Genomic DNA, 25,443 nt, shown 5'->3' on the forward strand with positions numbered 1-25,443 from the left:
GTACACGTGAGATAGAGACCACATGTTGAAGAAGATTTTACACTTGCAGAAGACATATGGGTGCTGAAAACAGACATACAGATTATACAATACATTGCCTGGTCATCCTTTGCTTGTTATAAGTGATGACGGTAACAAAAGCCACTAAAAGAACGGAGCTCCTGCTGAACACTGAGGATCTTGCATGTAGTACAGGTATGATGTATGCTTGCTGTAATATTATGTAGAAGTCTATTGGGCTTGTTAGTATGGCAATATATGATGCATAGATGCTGTGTCCTTTGCTGTAGGTGAAAAGAAATTGTCATATACAATTGAATGTGTCCTATTGTTCTCATTTCTGCTTATAGCTACTTAAATCACCAGATAGTTTACCAAATTGAAATTCCACTCCAATATTAAAACAAGCTACAGTACTGTAAAGTTGGAAAGGGGTATTAAATTTGACCGACTTACCTATTTGGTTTATTAAAAAAGCAATAACATGACAAATTAGTGCAATATAAAAAAATTAACAGTGCAATAAAAAAAATCAATTCTATTTAACATTGCTTACTACCATAACTATCAATACTCAATCATTCAATCAGTAACCAACAGCACCATGAATGAATGTAAGATAAGCAATCACTAATTAAGGCACATTTCATGCTACACAACCAGATCAAGATAATTATTGTCCTCTTCTGTGCTCATAAAATTATATATTGATGGCTATTACAACAACTACATTTCATTGATTTATTCACCTAACTATATACATAACTGTTTCACTACCTACGGAAAGATTGAGATGTTGGACGTCCTTTAGCTGTTGCAGGTAGTGAGAACATAGATCATACAAAACAGTGGTGCAACACTAGAAGAACATTGAATTATTGTACTGTCATCTAAATCACATGTACATACCAGTACGTATTACATAAAAACTTCAGGTATGGCCAACATTCATGCAACACTATTCTATCACAATATTTCCTCAAAGTTTTTTATAACCTTCTAATGAAACTATTCTGAAACAAATGGTACAAAAATGCAGTGTTACACAATATAGAAAACAAACTCAAGGTAGACCGGTCAGAGGTGTTAGTGTATTTCAACTTATAATAAGTAGACTACATCAAGGTGAGGTGATGATAATCTGAAAGATAAGGTCCTGATACAAGTATTGTTTTAAAAGTCAGGATTAACACTGACCATGAACTCAAGTGTCCTTAAGTTAACTTCATCAAAATCTCTCTGTAAATCGGTTAGAGGGTTGGTTAAACAGCCTAAATCTATTGAAATTTTAGTCCTAATGCCAATAGTACAAGTATTTGGGTTAAGTTTGAACCTATTAGGTCAGGCCTTGAGCCAATTGACTGACAACCTCTCTCCTACAATCATGATAAGAAATGCTTACAAAATATCAAAGACCAATATAGAAATAAGAACCTGTGAATATTCAAAACATCTTTCACTTATACCTACACAGTGTTGACTCATTTTATGGTGATCAATCTGTACAATATTTAATCTGACAATATTTACCAGCTGAATTTACAATATTATTAAAAATTTATGAATATTCACAAAATCCAGCTAAATTTAACATTTACAAACACATTACAAACCTTGGGGTTGTTCTTCATTTGCATAGAGCAAAATTTTTTTTGCTAACAAGATTGAAAGAATGCAAGACAAACTTACTGAGCCAAAGCTTCATAACAATGATGTACTGTAATGGATATTAATATATTTAGTACAAAACATATATCAAATAGATCTTAACAACAAAACACTGATAACATAATGTTCATGGCAACTTTTCACACTGATTCTACCCAAAGAAGTAAATTTCAATGACACTAGAATGTACTTGTACTTACCACAAAAATTCTCGATTTAACGAACTAATTTGAGCCACCCCTTTCCGTTAAATCAAAATTTCCGCTAAATCGAGCACGATTCCATTAAATTAGGCGCCAAATGCGCCGCTTAGCACGTGGGGTTTGTTTACATCCGCTCAGTCTGTGTCCTGCCGCCACCGCATGTGTTGTTCACTGCTACCTCTCAGCCTGCACCTCGTTCAACTAACTACTGTACTGTGCTTAGACATCATGCCAAAAGTCTCTCAGAAAGGAAGTGGTGTGGGGAAGAAAGTCAAAAGAGTGCGGCTATCAATTGGAAAAAGTTAGGGAAAAACAAACACCGAACCCCCTAGTTTAAGGTAAGCCATGAATAATGTTTCTACGTACATATCAGGTGTCTGTAGGTGTGAGCGTATTAACGGAATTAATCTCAATTTAGCGAACTAGTTCACTAAATTGAGTAAAAAATAACAGAAAAATTCCTCCCGCTAAATAGAGAGTTCGTTATATCGTATTCTGTTAAATCAAGAGTATACTGTACCAGATAAATAGATGAACATCACAACAAAATATATGTTAACTCAGTTAGAAAAATGGCAGAATAATGAATAATCTGTTAATTTTCATCCCAGCCACCCTGCACTAAACAGCAAAAGGGTTTGCAATACAGTATTGGAAAAAAATATACAATATATGTACAAATACTGTACATTAATATACTGATGAGTAATTTGAACAAGTTTTAAATGCTGTTACCCCTGTTTATGAATCAACATGGCACTGAAAATGGAATCAAACAGTTTGTCATAAAATGTTTTCGATCCTGGACATTTGAATACTCTCCTTATCTAACCGAACAGTAATCAGGCATTAAGACAAGAATACACATGAAAATATGAAAACTGACATTTAGTAAAGTATAGATTAATTTAAACTTAATATATGTGAATATGATAAAAACATATTACAGTACCATACACAGTATTTCTAATTATAATTCTGCAGTAAATGGATCATTCATACAAGATATGCTTAAAGAGCTTTACAAGTACTGTATAAACATCTTGATTAAAACAGGAAGGAATCTGGAATGGGTATAAAAATATTTCAGGTCTTTTAAACTTAGGTCCAACAACATGAATATCATAACTGGTGATCACATATACTTTCATCATCAGTCAGCTCTATGAATATCACTCCTGACTTTGAACTAATTCCCTCACTCTCCTGAGAGAACTTTGGCTGGTCATGCTGCCAGACCTATGCCAACCAACCAGCAATGATGTAATTAAGACCAATTCTTGTCTACCCATGTTATCTTTTAAGCTCATTCTCACAACTACAACAGAAACAAATACCTGTACACAACTTTGATTACCAAATGAAAGACTCGTAGTCACACCTGAAAAACTGCACACCAACTGATGGTGCATCACATACAGGGGACGTACCTACCGGTACTGTATGTACTCCTTGTGGTTTTGAAACCTTTCCTTCAATCACAATGAATTTAGTTTTATTTCAGAGTCTAAGCCATAAATCTTTAAGAAAAATATTTTTATCTCCCAGATTCCATCATAAAGCAATATGAAAGTTTGAGTTAAAAGAACATTAATTGTAATATAAAATAAAATATACCGTAATATAATATAATACAGTATAATATAATATAATATAGGTACTGTATATAATATAATACTGTATTAAATACTATTTAATACAGTACTGGTAAATGTTCAACTCTTTTATGTCAATAATTAATTTACTGTGTACTTACCTTGATGATGTCTTGTGTATGGAAGTTCATTAGATGGCTTGAAATCCAAAGCGGGGTACCCATCTAACTGATGCAAGAGAACAGCACTCACTGGCTCCAGGCCACGAGATACTACAGGGTATTATAAAAATCACCAATGAAGTGCCGCACTATAACATGGTTGCATCAAGTGGTGTCACTCCATTTGAACTGTTAAAAATGATTGAATACATTGCTTGACATTTTATGGCCAAGATCCTCTTCAAAGTATTTTTAAGGTGAGTGCACATACAATATGGTATTGTAGTGTGATGGAGGTTTTGAGGGATTGTATAAAGGTACTACTACAACTTAGAAATCTATTCTTTCCCTCCTCCTAACTTAAAATTAATTCCTAAGAACATTTAATTTAACTCCTTCACTACTAATCATTCTAATACATATCCTGAAGCCGCCTCATATGATGTCTTACATCTAGTCGTCAGGTAGTTTAATATCAGTACAAATACGGTTATATATTATCATTAACAACACTGAAGCACATTGGCAGTCTTCAGTTGTAAAAAAAATTTACATATGAAATCATATTCTAAGGTTTGAGCCCTAAGAGCCAGGATAAATAGGCCACACTCTTAATCACACTGACTTTCAGGGAACAATTTTCCATACCAATTTGATGGAGCAGCAAAAAAATCCTGAAAAGCGATGCCTTTTTCCCTCCATCCCTACTTGTTCAAGAATATGGCATGCTGCACATGGAAGATGACTAATAATACTAACAATAGCCATAAAAAAATCTCAATATACCCTAATGAAATATACTTTCCTTAGGGCATGTGTAACATTTTCAATATTGCAATTCGAAAGGTAAATATCATTTTACAATTAAATGACTATGGAATACAGTACACTGTACTGTAATGTCAATGAATAAAATATATCTGGTCATGGTTAACATTGCTTCGTTGGTAAAAATTATAATAGTGAGGTTAGGGAGAACAGAGAGTATTGTTGTCATTTATTGGCTTGAAACAAATAAATGACAACAATACTCAAGTTTTCCAGCAGTATTTATGAACTCCCCAAACAATCATTTTTAAAGCCTCACTGCCTATGCAGTTTATGAAACTTAGCTGCCTCTAAAGAGAACATAATTCTGAGGGTCATGCAATGAACTTAGGGTACTCCCACAGCCTCACTCACATACTGTCATAGAAGGCCACACTTGACACTAAGAGATCTTGACTTTCTGTGGGAATTTTTTTCAATTAAGCCAAAATACTGTACTGTAATTAGAACAATGATCCTCCCTGTGTATTAAAAACCAGCACATGAGGCACTGTTACACTTGGAGGACCTACTAGAACCATATTACTCCAACCGTTAGAATGAATATTACTAAATAAGAATTCACTCATGGCATCCTCAATATCTCGTAACTACTGTACAGTACATCGATCCTGACAACATGATCATTTCACAATTTTAGATAATGTTCATGTTCCTTTGAAACCTGACTTTCTTAGACTGAAACTTGAAAGACCTTTAAAAATCTACACTTAATCATGATCTATCAGTGGCGTCACTTCAGTATAAGATCACTCATGACTCTTCCTGGAATTGGAGGAGTTAAAGACTTATGTACAATTTACAGTACAGCAAATATTTTATCTAGAGATCACATAGTTTGGCACTGCCTCAGTCACTGTGGAAGACCGATATTAGCATAGTTGGTATTATATCACCCTTTCTCTGGTTTTGGAAGGAATTACATACAACAATCCTGACTTCCTGAGGGATGACTGGCTAGTGTACATAAACAAGAATTTTTTTTTTTACTATTAACAGCCCAATAAATATCAAGTTTCTTCACTGGAAGAAAACTGGAACTGGAGAGTGTAAGTGAAACAGAAAGTGTGTGTACCCTTGTATACAGTGTATGTGAATACATACAATATATGTATACAGTACTGTATGTACAGTAGCTAAAACAACTATCTGTGCATACTTTGTGGGAAACAATATGAGACCATGGACGACAAATTTTGGTGTACGAGGACTGTCACTAATCACGTAAAATTTCAGAGCATATCGACCCCCACCTACACAGATAATTGTTTTAGCTACTGTACAGTATACATGTTAGTATAGGCATACACTTGCTTATGTATGAACACATACCTTGTATTTTATTCTGCCAGCCTTTAAGAATGTTTCCATCGGGAATATTAACATATAAATATTATTAAGGCATTTTACTCTAAGTAGTGAAGAGCATGAATATTAATAGAGAAAATGAGCTCAATGTCATAAAATTCCACACTTGCGTAGATTAGCCACAATTACCTGTTGGCAGCTCTCCATGGTGCATTGTCTCTTGCAGTCTGTCTTGTTAAGTTATATTAACTTTAATATCACCTCTACAACCTCCTCCACTTGTCATTCTTGGCCTACTCCTGGCTCTCCTCCCTTCCACATTTCGGCTCATGCACCTCTTGACCCACTGATCTAAGCTATTCTCTCCACATGCCCAAACCACTTCAGCTTGCCTCTTTGCACAACTCCACCAATATTCTCAAAACCTATCTGCCCCTTTAGCTCTGAACAGGGCCTGCAGTCTTTGAGTATCACATTACACATCCACCTCACCATTCTCATTTCAGCTAACTTAAGCCTACTTATGTCATCCCCTTTAACTACCCATGTTAACTGCCATACAATATCACATTTCTCACACCAATCACATAAATGCTTCTTTTCAAACAGAGGGAAGGTTCTCTTGCTATCAATAAAGGCAGTAGCTCCCTAAACTTCCTCCAGCCACTTCTGACTCTTGCAACTGAGCACACTTCAGTACTCCCACCAACACTGATCATGTCACCAAGGTAACAGACCTCATTGACACAGTCCAGCAATATATCCCCAATGATGAGTTTCTCCAGCCTTGCTGTGGGCACATGGTCATCTGAACATACAGAACACTTAAAGTCAACATCATCCTGCAGTTTGTCATTTACTCCAATGTACCTATAGTGTACCCACCTTCCACACTTGTTGCACATTACTGAGTTGTTGTCAAAACTTTCCTTCAGACAGCACATGGCTATTTTCCACTTTCCATCATGGGTTCCTCACCAACACCACTCATCAATGCTTTTTTTTTTTTGCCACATTCACTCTCAAGCCCTTTGAGTGTGTTCCATCCTTCCATTCCTTCAATTTCTCCACTGCCACTTCAATAGTATCTGTTATCAGTACTAAGTCATCAGCAAACAACAACTCCCAGGACAGGCATGTCCTAAAGTCCTATGATATTGTTTCCAGCACCATGATATGCAGTCGGGGACTCAATACCAAACCTGTATATATAAATCTTTAAAGTATTAATATAAGAAATAAATATACTTCTCAAATGCAATGAACAGTACAGACAGTCCCTGAGTTATGAACGGATTACGTTTCTAGACCTTGTTCGTAAGCCGATCTGTTTGTAAGTCGGAACAGCATCAATTCCAGTTTAAATTTGGTTAAAGCACAACCCAACCTATAGAAAACAACAATAATATCCCATAAAAAACAAACACTATTATGTAAACACTGTAAATAAAGTGGTGTTTAACAATATAGAATAATGAAAGTAATATAAAAAATGGGATTATAGTTACATATTTTGTGATGAATATATTGGGATCCCGTTCGTAAGTGCTGGTGTTCATAACTCAGGTGCTGCCTGTTAGTAAAAAAGTATGGCCTATACACATTCATCTTTAAGAATCTCTTTATCACTAGCCACCTGTCTAATTCTTCAGCGTTAAGAGACCAGACGTATCATGACCAACAGAACCCTTGGAAATAATAAAATCACCAAGGTCGTCTCGGTGCTCCTTCTGTCTCATGGATTAGTTGTGTTACAATTAGTTACATTTACTGAAATGTAAAGAAAATTACATTACAGTAAACTTGGCTAACAGCTGAAAAACTATATTGCACTCTGATTAACAATGTGTACTATGTTTTCAGGAATATACAGTAATTATTAAAAAAAAAAAAGACTAGAATTGGCCCCTAAATTAATTTGTCAAAAAGATAATTTAATATGGACAGATTAATGGATATACAATCTCTAACTTACATGCGTATGATAAGTAATTAAGAGTGTAACACCCAAGAACAAGAAGTTCATTCTGAAAATTACATCTAAATAAAATTATTATGATAGAATATTTGCAAACTTCTTATCTTGTATGTTCTCAATTGGTGTATGCAGCTTTCTCAGCCACATACTAGTACAGTATTTAGCTTTTAGTTAATACTGTACGTAGTTCATTAGTCTTTTGCCTAATATGTGGGTAAAGTCATGAATTACCGAACCAGTTAACCAGGATTGCATATGAACAATGGGAAAAATACTTTGCACAATTCGACCTGTCACTTAATATCTTGCAACAGTAACTGTATATACCTGTACACCTCTCCTTAACCTTACATGATTACAAAAGAAAGATTGCATTAATTATTACCTAATCTGTTACTGAGAACAGTAACTTTACACAAACATTAGCAGACAACTCTTCACAAGTTTTCCTCAAATTATCTGTACAATAGTACCATATCATAATGTTGTCCTTTAGCTTGTACAGTTGAGTTGCAATAATTCTTTAAATACATATTCGCATTCTTAAATTCGTGGGTACCTCTATTACCAACACTTTTTTTAATTGTGGTCAAATATTTATAATTCAAGGCCGAGTGCCAGCTGCCGCAGGCTTTATTTACATAAGAAGCCACAGAAGTCAAGGAAATATAATTTCAATGCTCTAGTGTGACTTACAAATAAAGAAAATATAATGTTAAACTCCAAAATAAGAAAAATGAAGAAAGGGACATAAATTGTATAGAAGTAGGAGGTAAGATAGTTGGATTGAGCAGAAATTCATAACCCCACAACCTCTTCTTGACAGCATGCAATCTCACCATTAATTCCCATATTATTTAGGTTCATTTGGTGCCAGGTAAATAAAATAATATCGTAAATTAATAAATTTTCTCCAAAAAATTCCCACCATCAACCTCAAGTGAGTTCTTATGTCTCATTATATTCCTGGTGCTGTTTACATAGGCAAAGAGCTGAACAGGCAGCCAGCTGCATGCCTGCCTGTTTCCATGTTGGCATATTGGTGTGACCCAGAGGATTGTTATGGGAAGGGAGGGTACTATTAATACAACATAGAACTACTTTTTGTACAATATCTATAAGTTACTGAAATTTTTATGTATTACATACTGTACAATATTTAGTGTTATTTGAAGTAGTTTTGGGACAGTTTATGCATATTTTTTGGCATATGAAACAAATGAATTATTTTAACTTAAATCAATTACTGTAAACTGTACTATAATTTGCAATTTGATAACATACATTCATAATGTTTTCTGGTACCTAAACTGCAAATTATTGCAACTCCACTGTATAATGAAATTGCACATTTTGTTACCTACTGTAGGACTACAGCTCTGTACAGTACTGTAAACAACAAATAACATATAAAAAAATTCTGTTCAGTGCTCAGCACCAACTTACAGTACCTATAAGATAGTAAGAATGTTCAAACTTATCCGTTACCTTGCATAATGAGTTCACTGGAAATATTTTTGTATTAAAATTGCATATTCTATTACCATGAACTGCAATTTGTCCAACATTAAACAACACTAGTGGAAGAAAATCCATCAAACGAAAATACAACTACAATACTTTAATCTCTTCCTCACTATTTGTAGGGTAGAAATCCCCAAACAAGAAGTGTTTGCTAAGCCTAAGGCATTGACATGGCTGGTGGCCAATTGTGCACACACCTCCCATAGCAGAATAATGTCTGACCAACCATTACCTGACATTGAAATGAACCTGTGTCATATGTGCTGAAAATCTACATTAACAACTGTGTCATGGAGACCTTAAATTAAAATACAGTATTAGTGTCAGACAAAATAACACAGTTTCTTTTCTTGTGGCACATATTCCAATAAACCCCAGAAATGTCTGAATTTACCCTTCAGTAATTTTGACAACACCTAAATGTCAACTATGAATAGCTGTATCTTCCATTTCATCAACACTACACACAATCATCCACTAAAGCTTACCAAACTGTAAGAAAACATGCAGTTAATATTACTGTACCAGCCTTGACCTACTGTACCGTATATCATAAAATCATGGATACATTTACAGAAGAATGATGTTAGAAATGATATGAAAGAGCACTTTCTTAGCCTTGGAGCATGACCAAGTACACTATGTACAGTGTAAATTAGCTAATAGTTTTATTGTTTCTCATTAATTATATTTTACCAGCTTGATCAAATAAAACATAACAAGGGCTTGCTCTACCCCTTCATCGGTGGCAATCAATGCTCTCTGGTGATTAATTTTGGGTAAAGATGAATAAACTGGTGATAACAAGATCTGAAAATGGTATTCACAATCACAAACAGATATACAATAACAGTATCCTCATCCTCAAAACAGTACCAGTGTGGATCTTGCAAAGTTTTCCAAAATTTCCAAACAAAATATGGATCTCTGTACAGTACTTTGAAAACTGATATGATGGTGCAATGGTATGTGTACTGTATGTTGCCTTAGTGCCATTGTTCTTTCCATTAAGCACTCATCTTTATGGTAATTTCCCACTTAAGCACAAACTCTTATCATCACATAACTTGGACTGTCAACACTAAACAACCCTGAAGACAAAGGCATCCTGCACTCTCTCAAATCTAACTTCAATAGGAAATGCAAACTGTATATACAAGAGAAACGGTCTTTAGAATAAGTAGGTGATTGTGGTCTATTTCATAGCAAGACATTTACAAACATAGAACTACTGTATAGTCCAATCACATCACAAAACACACACCTACTTTCCACCTTTAGCTTTCATTCCACTTTCTTCAGTCATAAAAAAAAAAGATTTAAGTTCCATTTTCATTACAAGACACAGAGCCATGTTCCAGTGTCATAATACAACACAGATTTATGTTTCAATGTTCAGGTTCTGACCTTGACATTCAGTACAGTACCCACACTACTTGACTACTATCCTTGAAAGTTTTTTACTACCGGTATACCACGACGGTTATGAGTGAATGGATTCCTGCATGTGTATGTGACCATACTTTTCTTTACTTAAAATTATTTAAGTATCCATACATTGTGTGTGTGTATGTGTGTACTCTCTGTATATTGCATTTTTGCAAATAAATTTCTATACAAATACTGTATTTATTTACTTATATGCATATGGGTTCTTATTTGTATATGTTGTACATGGATTATATACATGTAGATAAAGTAAGATCTGCCCTAATGTACTGTACTATAATTTTTTGGCTGAGATACACTTGGATTTTTGCCAAAATTCTTGTAATATCAGTCAGGTTATCAAATCCTTATTGAAAAAAAAAGGTAATGCCATGGGAGACAGAAACCTTAAACATTAGTCCCCTGCTACTCAGAGTGCCATAACTAAGAACAAAAAAGAATTCTTCAAAAAATAAAATGAAATACGTACTTCCAAGGAATACTAAATTGGACTGACACACTACAAAAACTCCAAGTTGGAAAACCCTGACATGCATATACCTAAATATCAACAAACAATTAGGTACACCCATACCCTTTCGTTCTTTTCATAGGAACTTTACATCCTACAAGTACACAAAATAAGACACAAAATATCCAATTGTCCATCAGAAACAATAATGTAAGAGTACCTTGGCCACAGGTACACTACGTGGCTACACACTATAATACTAACCTACTACAGGACAGTATGTAGAAGTTTGCTGCAGGAACACGAGGCACTCTTCTTATTAGCATCACAAAAGCTACCCATCTTTAGCTCACTAGACCGCCTTCAGTGACCACATTCTTTCGAGGTCTCTTCTTCCTCGTCCTTATTTCTATTTTCTTTCATTTTTGGGTCATTTTCCAGGTCACCTTCCTTGTCTGGATTATCTACGCTAGCCCTACATGTTTCAGCATAACCGGAAGTAATCTTTTCAAGCTCTACATTTCCTTCCTCACCTCGACGTACACTTTCTGATTTGACAGTTGTACTGTCTTCTGTTTCCTTTGTGCCATCTATCTGTGAAACCTTTTTACTACTGTCACTACTTTCTTGTGTATTCTCTTCATTATTTACACTGGGTTTTTCTTTTTCATCTTCAAGTATATCTTTTACAATTTGTACAGGAATGTCACCATTTATTTTAGCAAGGCCCATTTGTAAAGCTAAAGTGGTTTTCTTGGGATCCTTAATAGTTGTACAAGCTGCATATGTTACTTCATCTAGGCTGGCCAGTTGTGGCAAAATCTGCAACAATAATATGAATTTACTGTAATTCTGCCTCAAGAAGAACCACTCGAATCACATACAAACACTCACTTGCTTAAGCTAACATGAAATCATAACCTACTCAAAGGCCCAGTATTGAATTGGCCAGTCCAGTGTCAGCTGATCTTATAGTCATAGAGTATAAGTAGTCCAAATAGCAAACCATTTTACTTTTTAATCAGATTGAAGTTATTTTACTACTCTGACCTGCTGCCCCTAAAATTAAATGGACTTGACATGCTCTGGACACAGTATATACGTATACTGTATCCCAGGTTGCAAAAACAATATTATCTAAATTCCCTAAAGGCACCAAATGTTCCTGGAATGAAAATATAAATAAAACTGATGTTGGAAGTAGATGAAAAAAATTTAATGGTATACTGTACAGCACATATTAACGTACATACTGTACCTGGTCATGTGTCACAGCCCCAGTTATCTCCATTCAAGCTAACATTTGCTTCTCCCTGTCTCACTTCTTTATTTATTTTAATTATTTCGCTTATTTTTCACGTGCACTATCAACTTTTTCCGAATACGCACTCTTCAAAACTCATTTACTAAAATTCATAAAGTTCCTCTGAAATACCCACTAGAGTACTGTCATTTACAAACAGCAGCCATCTCAGTCTCTTATCTACACCCCATAACATTCCCAAACTTGTACCTCTCCATCACTCTTAATGTCACTCCTATAATTACCAATACTGTGCTCCATTCCTGAAAATATATTAGAGAACCAAGGTGACATGTGTTGGGAACATACATCTTTCCCTAAAATACCTGAATATTTGTAAATGTCTAAGTTAAGAGGTTGGCATGACACACAGTTTTAGACCCACAGACGTACGTAATATAAAATCTTTTACAACAAAGGTTCCAAAAGCAGCATCAAGGCAACTTTGCACCCCAGACAGAACCCCTTAAGAATTTTGAAAAGGTCAGTGCCAGGATGTTTAGTATTTAATTTACACCGAATGCATGACAATTATTACCAGAGAATGTGTGAGTGTATATGTTTGTTTTCAACTACCAACCATTAAGTGAGAAAAGATTTGAAAGAGTATAAAATACCACAAAAGTTTTACCTCTTCTGCTCCAGTATCTGCAACTTCAGAAGGAACATCTGCCACCTCTAATTTTGCCATAAGTTGAGAGAGTTTACAGGCCTTCCTTCGCTCGTTGGCTTCAATGATTCGGCAGAGGTGTTCCGTAAGCAGCTCCTTCTTGTCCAGTTTACTGAACAGCTGTAACTTTGCTTCAATGAACTCCTTTTCTGCCTTGTCATACCGTTTTCTGATAAAATAAAACAGACATGATGAAAACAGTCCATCATACACATCCTTCTTCAATTACATGCACCCTAAACCACAGACATAAATCTCCTGCTACACTAGCCAAATTGCAAAATTTTTTGTTCATGAAGAATCATTACTGTATTGCTGTAGGGGTGGTATGCATACCTTTCTTTTCTAATTATTAATAGTTTCCATGAATCACCCATAGTTTTATTCTGAGAAATAATCACAAGATATTTACCAGGGAGTGCATACTCACTCATACTCTCCATGCTGGGTTTAGCAACCCCTCTGCCAGAGGAGATCCAAGAGGTAACCTTCTCCATCAAACCATCACAGATTGGATTTATTTCACATTTCATCATCATAATATTGGCAGGTGAGGGTCTGTTTCCACCTAGCAGTGAATGGGACACAGGATGGGTATGGGCCCCTGGGTCATCAAACCCAACCCTCACTTGTGTTATGGTTGGGGGGATTTATGGCACTGAAGAACATGAATTGTTGCTGTGGCCACCATTTTTAAATGAACACATGACTAAAGAAATGTCCACTGTTTACTTGGTACTGACCTAATGGAAACTTTCAGTTTCAAAAAGTACTTAATGCCTATTTAGGTCTCTGGCTAGAGCAGGAATGCAGCTAATCCTTTATTTAATCCCTACTCCTAGACACTTGTTAAGATTTAATCTAATCTTGGTATTAACTCGAAACATAACTGGCTGAATAACAGGAGTTCCTGTGATGACTAGCAATTTATAATCTGTATACACGTGAATAACAGATGTGACACAATTACGTAATGAATCTTAACATCTTCCGAATTAATCATCAGCCTTCTGTAAATATAAATGGGTGACGGGTAACCTTCAGACACCGTAATTAACGATTACAGCACTTCATAAAAAAGTAATACGTCTAATTATAGTGAATTGTAACAGTAACAGCTACTGTTCAGAATTGTACATCATAATCTATGTGGATCAGAACCATTAGCCAGACACAGATGGAGGTGGCAGTGTGTACCAAGCCAGTCTCTGTCATGTTGAGGTCATGGACTAAACTCATCAAGGTAAAGTCACTCCACAGAAGCAAAAGATTTTTATACACTATTCTTTCTTTTCTATCTTTTGACTATTTAAGTACAGAACTATGATCCACTTTCATGAATACATTACTGTACTATGGTGGTGTTCCTCTCTATATTTTCTAGTTCTTGCATTATGTGTCAAGCTTAACATACAGTACAAGGCAATAAACTTCACTGAAATATCACTTTGCATATTATGACAAGTAATCTATTGTCATAATTAACACAATCTAAAAAGAACACTTAAAATCATGCACACATAATCACCAATTATATAGCTCATCTCTGCTGTTGCTGCAACCATCATACACATGCACATGGACGTCGCCACACACAGGGACCTAAATCTTTACCCGAGTGTGGACGTAAACACAGATGCTGAGGTGGATGTTGAGGATAGCAGTACTAGTCGCTTCCTAATTTTTAAAGACAAGATATAAATGTTCTAATGAGTTTGTGTAATCACCAATCTGTGGGCAGGATGATGTTTCAGTGACACAGAGAACAGGGTAGTGATAGAAATACGTTCTGTATTGTATTATGGTTCCCTTTAGAGTTGTATGGACCAATATTAAACTGATGGTGAAAGAGTCCCCATTGATTCACCTTCATATAACTAATGTGTATGTGATTCAGGTTATGAACCACTCGGGCAGCATCACAAAACACCACTGCACCAACAGTCAAATACAATAATAGTATTAACCTCTTGTGTACAGGTTCCCCTCCGAGCTGAATAAAATATTAAAGCGGTGTTCCCGTAGTGAAAGGGCTAATTATTCGTGGACAAAGGAACCATTTCAAGTTACTTCATGGCTTTGTAAAAATGTAAGAAAATGCCACAAAGGACACTGTTAACTAGAAGCGAGTATATTCCTCACATAAAGCTGAACATTTACTAGCCTGGTAAAATTCAGGGGACTGGTGGTGAAAACAGAGAACCAGTTACATCTACTTCCCCTGTTATAATATTATTAGTCTCTTTCCAACCTTTCTTCTTATTAGTTACCACAAACCTTTTATACAATAATGCACTACCTACCCATTCAATGTTAAAAATTTAAATACAGTACAGTATTAACATATCTGAAGGTTTAGAAGCACAGTAGAGTATGTTTCAAACAATTACTGTATTGGAATATTTTAGGGATGAATTATTTCTCTTTTTTCTTTTACATCCATCTATCTGTTACCCTTCCTCCACTCCCAAATTCTAAGGTGACTTAAATTAACAGACATTTCAAGAAAGAGAAGAAAAGAGGACAGTGGGGTAAGTAATGCTAGAAAGTGACAGTAAAGGGTTGAAACAGAAAGTACTAATACTCCATACATACTTCCACACATCCTTAACACTAATACAAAGTTTACAAAATGAGTTCTTAACCTCTCTTAACAAGAGAGTGACCAACAATTAGTTATCGGCTACAAATAGTAACAGTTCCTAGGGATACCAAAGTGGGTGGAGCTAAAGTCCTGAAGTCAATTCAATGATGATACCAAGATGAGCCCCAAAGTGTACACCACAAATCTGACAGATGCTGAATGTAAGAATGACAGTTATAATATGATAAATGTCTACTGTATATATTTAATTACCATCTATGTCAGTGCCTTTCCTGATGACTCGTGTGTATTTTTTATTAAAAAATTTATTTACTATGAATTATTATTATTATTATTATTATTATTATTATTATTATTATTATTATCATTATTATTACTTTTACATTTTCGCCCCCCAGGCCCCGATGTGGGTCACGGACCTGTACCCGGGTGGGCTAATACACATTTTAAAAAAATAAATAAAATAAAAAAATAAAAATAAAAAATAAAACTTTCGGTATTCAGAGCTTTTCGGTTTTCGGAATTTCGGATAAAGGGTTGTCAACCTGTACTATTAACTCCAACAATTCTTTATACCAGTGTCGATAAACATTGATAAAAGACTGAACTGGGTAATAAATAACAAGACTCTATCATCAGTGACTTACCAACAGAACAGCTGAATGGCATCCAATGAATAAAATATTAGATATATCACATTTAATCTCACTCACTGTGCCTCATTAAATTCCAGACTGGCAACTTCTATCTGGTCCCGGAGGATGGAAACATCAGTAGACAAAAGAGAATCCAACTTAGCTAATTCTGACTGAATCTGCTTCAACTTCTGCGCTTCTGACTGTGTACGCCGACTCCTGTAAAAGAAAGGAATTTGAAAGTTGTCACACTGTACATTTGTATAGAAGACACAATATCACATTCAATATTAATTCAAGGGTGAAAACATTGAAATATACAACAAACTCTAAGTAATATAAATGTCACTGATAAAAGTGAAAAACAAACCAAAGTACTGTACGGTACAATAAAGTACGTAAGTATCTGTGAACCGAAAATCAACTTAACAGGATACTGTAATCTATTCTACAGAAGATCTGAGCATTTCCAATATGAAATTTAAGAATGTAAAACATTTTATTTTAGTCAATTTTCCACATACAGTATATGACAATAACATACCTATCAGCAATGGCCTGAACTAATAGTTCTCTACGTCGTTTATTCTGCTCTTCCATCATCTTCTGACGTTTCTGGAACTTTTCAAGTGAAGGTTCATCTTCTTTATCTTTTTCACAATCTTCACTTTGAATGTTATCCTCCAATTCAGGTTTTGAACCAAATGGCTGGTTCTCCAACAATGACCCATTTGTTGTTATTAATTCATAGGAATTATTGTCTCGCAGGCGAATTTTGACATTCTTAGCATGACTACCTGTGGATAATAGTGAAAATTGTGTTAATTAATAAAGTCTTAAACATGGCACTCACTGAGAATAATAATCAATCATTAATACAAAAATAAATATAGTATTATACACAACTAAAAAACATCACTCTTCTTTTGAGAACAGTTTCAAGAGCCACCAATTTTGTGTGTTCCAGGAATCATAGTGAAACCCATTCTGTTAACAGCATAACTAATGTTTTATGATACAGTACATCATATTACTATCCTCAACTAAGTCAAACACAACAGAGAAACAAGTTTGAAAAGATTGTAAATGAAGGATTGGTCCTGAAACCATGTTTTATACCCAAGCCAGGATTGTGCAACACCACACAGCCAGCAAGGCTAGGGATCAAAATCAATTCTCCATTTATAACCTCACACAGGGATCATGCAACTCTATGTACTAAAGCCAGCTGAGGAAGGAAGGTAAGAGCTACCAAAAGGTCTTCAAGTGTTATGCTCAGCTTGTATCCCTAATGAGTGCGATCCAACCAGATCATCCTGAAGCCTCAGAGAGTAAGACATAAAAGAACAGTCCCAAGAATCCATGATACTAACTGCCCACAAATGGAGCAGCTAATCAGGACCTTTATGGTGGATAAACTACCAAAGGCTGTCATTAAGTTTGCACTAAACTAAATGCGTACAACCAAGCTGACCAAGTTGAAACGTCCCCAACAAGAGAATACCTATACTGAAACTCTAAGTATCGACAACACTAATCCCACAGCCTCTCCAACTTATAGTACATGGTTTGATGATTATCCCACCAATGACCACGGCTGCTGCAGTACCCCCTCTCCACCCCATTTATTCTCTGTGATTGAACACTGGCCCAGAAATAGAGAACCCAAAGGTGCTTTTCATGCAGTTAGAATTGCGAGAAAGATCCCCAAAAGACCACATAACTCAATAAATTGAGAAAATGGTGTAAGTCATTGTCTTCTCCCACTCTCTGACTCAAAGTCAGCAGTAAAAAGAAAAATCATTTGAGAAGAGTTGAATTAGCTTCTGATTCATTTCGCAAACTGTTGACATTCAAATACAGTAGTGACATCCCAGATCAGTTTCTGTTTCAGTATGATTTAAAGCAGACTGTCCTCCAGTTACTGTGTAGTAAATACATCCACTTAATTAAGTCCTCCTGTGAAGTAAATCCTAGGACACGGTGGTTGTCAAGCAATGTATACCAATCCATTTTCCCCATTTTAAAGGAGAAACATTTGAGACAAAGATTGGATTTAACACCTGTTTGGAGGGCATTGCCCTCTTCCCCTTTGAGGCAACTGCCCTAACACTAAGCTCCCAGCAACAAGTGTGGCAAGTACTGTACAGAAGAGTTTTAACGTTAGAATGAACACTCCCAGTAACTTCCCATAACTCCTGAGGTAATATCAAAGAACCTCTACTATACAGTATTCTTAAAAGCTTATACTGTATAAGATTCTCAGAGCCATCAACTGCCTAGAAAATGTAGTTACCTTGTACTGTACTGGGAATGAGATTAAGTTTCATCTCAACAGCTTAATGTTGATAGCCCCTAAGAACATCAGAGATTCCCACATTTAAGTACATGAGGTCCAGAATCACTCCATGACCTAAAATTTTTCAGAAAAAAAAAAAATCCCTAAACTACTCAGCCTCAAAAGCCGAACCATGTTAACCTAACAATTCAAACTGCCTAAATCCACAGGGCATCCAAGTTCCTCCCATTTATGATCTGGGTTGCCAAAAGATTTTCTCCAACTTAACATATTACAGAGCTTTGAATGACAAAAGATCCTATTCCAAAATCCATTAAAATGAGTCAATGTGTCACCTGCCAAAAATTCCACACCTATGACCACTCTCAACCCAACTTGCCCCTCTCCCACTATTCTACTGAGACTGAGGAAGAATTAGAAGAGGATCTCAGTTTAAAAAATGGAAGATAATCTGAAAGTGAGCCTCATAGCCTTGACAGCCAGTAAGGGCAGTGCACAAGCTAACCAGCCACTGAAATCATCTAGTAAACTAAACACTGTTGCAAAACAATATACAGTAAACTTATCACATGTATAAAACTAACACCTAAAACTTAGCTTGTCCATGATATCATAGTAGGTTCTTACCAGTTCCACACTGCTGAGATGTGACTGGATCTGAAGGCTTGTTCCCAATGAGTGTTCTAGAGTCAACGTCAACAAAGGAGAGGATTGGAGCATTCGTGTTTAGCTGGGCAGCAGAAGTCTTAAGCTGTCTCCCATTTTAGAATACTTTCTTAGCACTTGGTTATCCTTCAAAAACCCAGTACAAAGGGGAGAGATATTTCAATTTCAAATTTATTTTATTCTTAATCTTGATCACAAAAGTCAGGACTCTAGGGTTTTGACCTCAGGACTTACTGACTACAAGGAGTTGCTTGATCCTTACATAAGGTTACAAAACTGAAAAGTCTTACATATTGCTTACCTGTTGGAGACTTGCATGGTGAGGGGGGCACTGGAGATTCAGAATGTGAAGAGGAACTTTCTAGTGATTCTGGGGATCTGTGACCAGAGGAACGTGATGGACTGGTCGGCTCCGAATCCTAAGAATTACAGCTTAAGTTACAATTCATAATGGCGTAATAACTTAATCAAACTGATATTAGAGAATGTGGAGAGATATGACCATTAAGAAAAACGTTCTTATTCCTTTTTAAAAACTCGAGAAAATTAAGTCGTGTCAATTCACACATGACACAATGATTTTTGGCTGCATAGTCAGTCCTATGCCCACCTTCCCTGACTGACCTATGGAGAATCAAATTTCCATCCACAACTTTTATACTTTTCGCTGTTAACACATCCTGACCTGACCCGTGAGGCACTGCCGGGAGTATGTTTATTTCTTGGCTCACAGGCTATAACCGGGCACTCACTCACACAGTGTTGCTCGCCCCCGGCACTAACACGGTGTTCTCCCAGGCTGTGCATTAGATTCGTGCAGCCAATGGACAATTCAATGGTCAGTCTCATATTTTTTCTACACAAAAATTTTTACCCCTGACTGAAAAAGTTCGATAGGGAGTACATATAATGCTGTCTACCCATCTGCCTGTTTATTACAATCAAATTTCATATATATAAGTTCTTTATACACATTACTGTACAGTACATGACCCATCAATTTTGGTCTTAACTGGAGAAGAATCAGCCATTCCACCAACAGCTCTACTTTGGTTACTGACATGCTTCTGGATAAAGACATCAAGCAAGTGTTCAAGTCTTGATCTGTAGTATTGCTATTTGTGGGTTACCAGGTAAGCCCCTAATTATACTGTACTGTACACTGGTTATTCAAATCTCTAGTTCCATATCTAGTGAGGTAATGATGACAAAGTGATGAAGATCCAAACTAATCCATAGGTAGAAAGTATTGTGTAAATCTTTCCACATCATAATCAGTCTCTACACCATACAGTATCTATCCTTCTATCTATCTATGTAAGTAGGTGGATATATCCCTTGAACATAAGCCAAAACTACACATTAAAAGTCTCTAAATAATATCTAAAAGATTTATTGTTTTATTTCAGAATAGGAAGGTATACACAGTGTCTATGTACAGTACTACAGCAGTTTAAATATAGGGGACAGTGAGCTAACTACGGACATACAGACTATACACAGAGTAGACTGAATGTATAGGTACCGTGTAAATATAACCCCAAATCATCTAACATCAGTGTTATCTAAGCTTGAGATATGTACTGTATACAACTTAAATGGTGATTCATACTTATAACTCATCCTCCATACTAAATAAACAACAATGAACAACTATGAAATAAGAGTTTCCTCCATTACTGAATTCTCTTTCTCTCCACGGAGGATTAATCACAAGATCAATTTTCATTGTCTCAGAGCTGCTGTTGAAATTCCATTAAAAAAACATTTTTACTACAGTACTGTATAAAAAAATCATCACATAGTAAAATATGAAAAGTTATTGAAAAAAATGTAGGCGGTAACATAATAAGAGTATAGTATACAATACTGATATACAGTAATCAAGTTCCAATTCACATAATTAATTTACTAAGACAATTAAATTAAATTCACCATAAAAAGGTATCAACACGATACCAGAAATTAAGAGACTCTCACAACATTCTCAATTGAAGGCAATGACTTACTGTTTCAGTGTTTATCACTTACCTGGGACTGGGAGAGTCTGGCCTGTGGTGGGATGGGGGAGTAATTGTGAGAAGTCTTGACTGCCTTGGTCATCCCCAGCTTCTCTCTATAGGGAATCTTTCCTGCAGACTGAAGCCTGGCTTGACGCAAGTCTGACTTCTGAGTCTGTACTATAAGGAAAATAAAACTAATGTACTGTACAAGCATTCATACAGTAAAACAATGGAAACATAATAACAATTTTACTAATTAGACTGTCTAGTTTCAGCTGTCCTTGAATACCAAAGGTAAAATTGTTTACTATAAGAAAATGAAAAAAATCTGAATGTTTTCTTCTAAACAGTATATATTTTTCTTAAGTACAATAGTTGGCCAACCCAGACCCTTGTCTTAACATATACCCCAAGTCTTTAGCACCTAAACAACCTATTTTCAACTACTGTACAGTAATACTTTACTGAACAACTTCTCCCCAACTACCTCAAGTACACCATAAATTATGCTGAGGATTTACATTTTTTTAATTTTGGTTTTTCCATAGTTTTTCCTGTAGATAATGGACGTGTATCTGCCATGTCCACCCAACGTCATATTTGCACTTGATCTGCTAATATAAACACACTTCCAGTGACCATTCCTTCCAAACACTTACAATGACTACTACATTATATAATTTATGAGATAAAATAAACCAACCTAACTTACCTATCCTAATTAAAATATTTTACACCATTGTTAAGTAAGTTTTGGTAGGCTAGGCTGATTTATCTCATGTCAATAAATCATATAATGTAGCAGTCAATTGAATCATTCACATGTAAAATTAGCTGTGTGTGTTTGGTTGGTGGCAGTGATTGTAGTTAAACAAACAAAACTGTCAGAGGATGGATGTAGCAGACATGTCCATTAGTTATACCTCAGTGAGAATAACTGGAAAAGCAAAGGTACAAATATTGCAGCTACTGTACAGTACTTTGCAGTGTTCTTGATGTGAAGGAGTGTCTTCAATCCCTAACTATTTGAAAATAGTTGGTCTTTGAGCAAAACTAATGGTAAATATGGCAAGAGTTTACAATACGGACCTGTCGGAAGGAACAACCTAAGGAAAAATGTCTAAAGAACAAAACTTGTCTTACCTCTAAAACAAAAAAAAAGTTGGAATTGCAACTTTCCTACAAAGCTATGTTGATACACCGGCTCTGTGCAGCCACCAGTATCGACTGTTTACACGAGCACTAAAAGACAAACGTTTCATATACATTAGCTAACACTTCTGTTCCAGACAAGAGAAAAATTATCAGCAACTTTTTAACAGTTTTGTAAAAACAATTATAGCTTCTTTCTCAAATTAATAATATATCAACAAATAACAAAGTTTTACAGCAATATTCATATATTTAATTTGGATATTTTCTCCTGGTCGGCAATTCACACCTGAAGTGTCTCATCACCCACAAATGTTTGCCAGAGACCAGCAGCTGATTAAATTATTCATCATAAATAAGATACACCAACCAAACCTTACCTAATCTAACAAACTTAACCAAGGATGGAAATGGATTATAATTTTCGGTTAGGTTTGGTTAGGTAAATTTGTTTGGGTGTTATTTTGTTAACAGCTGATATGGACAGTTGGCAGGGACAGGTTTGGTTAATTTGTGTTAGAATTGTTTGCTGGCAAGCTCGTAAACAGTCGAACCATAAACATGGCATCCATGCATGAGAAAAAAATTGAGAAAAATAAAAGTAGGAAAGTTGCAATTCCTCCAATCTTTTTTTGACTAATTTTCACCACTTATTACCTTACTAGCCATTCAGGTGGTTGGTCTGTCCAGTGTTAGTACAGGAGGAAACCGAACTCGAGAAAACCTATGGTGTTTGGTAGTGAGAGTCACACTGGATAACACCTTTCTCACTTGTGTCAGTACTGAGGCACAAACCCTTGACATATTGGTGAGATGTGCACGTTACCGCTGTACCTAAACTGCTCCAGTTGTTGACAATTACCTTAAGTATTACCTTTGTTTTATTTTCTTCACCAAACTTGCCTTATTTAGATTGATATAAACCTTATTAGTGGTGATCCTGTTAATAAATATGAAGATATAGAGTTAGGAGATTCGTCTTAATCTTCAGGCAGTGGTTATTTGTCCAGTCACGGACCTTTACCTATTTCTGCTATTTGTCCGGCATTCATTCTTCTTTAGCTGAGGATGATGATGCCATGACTGGATAAATAACCATTATGTATGGCAGTTGTTATTTATCTGGTCACGGACATTTATATACATTCACCAAAGGTAATTATCTTATATTCATCCTGACTGCTCGAGGCTGATGACATTGATCCTAACTACTGAATCCTAACCTAATCTACCCAGCCTAACCTAATCTAATCTAACCAGCCTAACCTAATCTACCCAGCCTAACCTAATCTACCCAGCCTAACCTAATCTACCCAGCCTAACCTAATCTAACCAGCCTAATCTAATCTAACCAGCCTAATCTAATCTAACCAGCCTAACCTAATCTAACCAGCCTAATCTAATCTAACCAGCCTAATCTAATCTAACCAGCCTAATCTAATCTAACCACATTTACAAATGACTAAATGTATTAGTCTACGTCATCAATGCCATCAGCTTCGAGCAATCAGAACGAATGCCAGACAGATAACAGAAGCAATATTTATAAAGGGTTTTTAGACGAGCAGACAAATAACTACTGTGTAATCTTCACCCATTATTTAGAACAATAAAATTATCATATTAAATACCAGAACTGTTATTATATATTATTAAACTAAAACTAACAGTCTCAGGTCACCCCACAACAAGCATGAAGCAGTAACCTTGACACCACTCTCATGCACAAATGTTTCCTAATTGCAATTTTTTAAGTTTCTTCGTAGTAATATGGTGGATTGTGGCAGTGACGTGAAGTATAATATGCTTGCAATGTCTCTAAATACCTTGTTCAGTTCGTAAGCCATTTCCTTTTTGAACATTATTAATATCTTCTTCAGTAAAGCCTGCCCAGCCCCTTGAAGACATTGTGTGTTTACATCTGCTGTCATGAGTCAAGGCTGCCAACATCGCCTCTCTAATATGTAAATTATATCGTGCCTTTTACTATCTGTTGGTGTCTATAATATTATAAAATAATTATATAATAAGTATTTTTATCATAAACTATATATATCACTTTCTGACGATATTTTTTTTTAAATATATCATTTAGATATTTCAACTACAATGTTGGTATGTTTGACAATCTGCCAAGTTGTACAGGTAGACTAAATGTAAAGTATATACACACCATCTCTCTCCAGTTTTAAGTTTCTTCCAGGTTACTCCGGTTTCTTCCTGCTTTAACACTGGACAATAAAGTTACGTTAAAAATAACAAATAAACTGATCGAACTGCTAATAAACAGTAATAAATGGTTTCAGCCTTAAATGGGTTTAGTCGTGGTCTACTTGTAACATTATTCTATGGACTACAAAATCACATTTTCTATGCGTCATATTCAAGGGTGATACTAGTAACGACTAATTAGGTGGTACTAGTAACGACTAATTAGGTGGTACTAGTAACGACTAATTAGGTGGTACTAGTAACGACTAATTAGGTGGTACTAGTAACGGCTAATTAGGGGTACTAGTAAGAGGTAATTAAGTGGTACTAGCAAGAATTAATTAGGTGGTACTAGTAAGAGATAATTAAGTTGTTCCCATAAAGACTAATTAGACAATACTACTAGATAAGCATGAGCATTATTTCCTGCTTACATCAAAGACAAGTGTGTGTGTGTATAGGCCTACCCACCCGTCATTAACCTACCGTTGGCCTTAGTAACAGGACACTGGTCAGAGTAGGTCTATCTGAGGATCCCACTAGGCCTATCTATACCCAGGACTTCTGTATACATATATAGGTCAAGGTCGTCTGGGGAGCCACAGTATTTCAGGGTCGCAAAATCGGCCCATAGATAGAATAAACACCCCAGTTTATCTCGCCTGATGATTAAATACTCTAACCTTGACTTAAACTAATCTATTATACCCTAACCTAATCTAATCTAGCTTAAA

At 35.7% G+C, this 25,443-nt stretch overlaps 1 protein-coding gene across 2 annotated transcripts; it reads right to left on the reverse strand.

Moving 5' to 3' along the window:
* Positions 1–454: 454 nt before the first annotated feature.
* Positions 455–24,417, reverse strand: LOC121860688 (RAB6-interacting golgin-like). Of its 2 annotated transcripts, XM_042357966.1 has the most exons (8): positions 24,325–24,417; positions 22,490–22,588; positions 21,375–21,523; positions 19,645–19,762; positions 16,923–17,175; positions 16,457–16,597; positions 13,100–13,307; positions 455–11,987 (listed from the first exon to the last, which is right to left on the reverse strand). In XM_042357966.1, the coding sequence occupies exons 3-8, from the start codon at positions 21,444–21,446 to the stop codon at positions 11,529–11,531; spliced, it is 1,251 nt and encodes a 416-aa protein (XP_042213900.1). In that variant the 5' UTR covers positions 21,447–21,523; positions 22,490–22,588; positions 24,325–24,417; the 3' UTR covers positions 455–11,528. The 2 variants fall into 2 exon arrangements, with proteins under 2 accessions (XP_042213900.1, XP_042213899.1); XM_042357965.1 differs by lacking the exon at positions 22,490–22,588 and having other exon boundaries at positions 24,325–24,411.
* Positions 24,418–25,443: the final 1,026 nt, after the last annotated feature.

This window comes from Homarus americanus, unplaced genomic scaffold, assembly GCF_018991925.1.
Source record: "Homarus americanus isolate GMGI-L3 unplaced genomic scaffold, GMGI_Hamer_2.0 scaffold48393, whole genome shotgun sequence".
NCBI lineage: Eukaryota > Metazoa > Arthropoda > Malacostraca > Decapoda > Nephropidae > Homarus > Homarus americanus.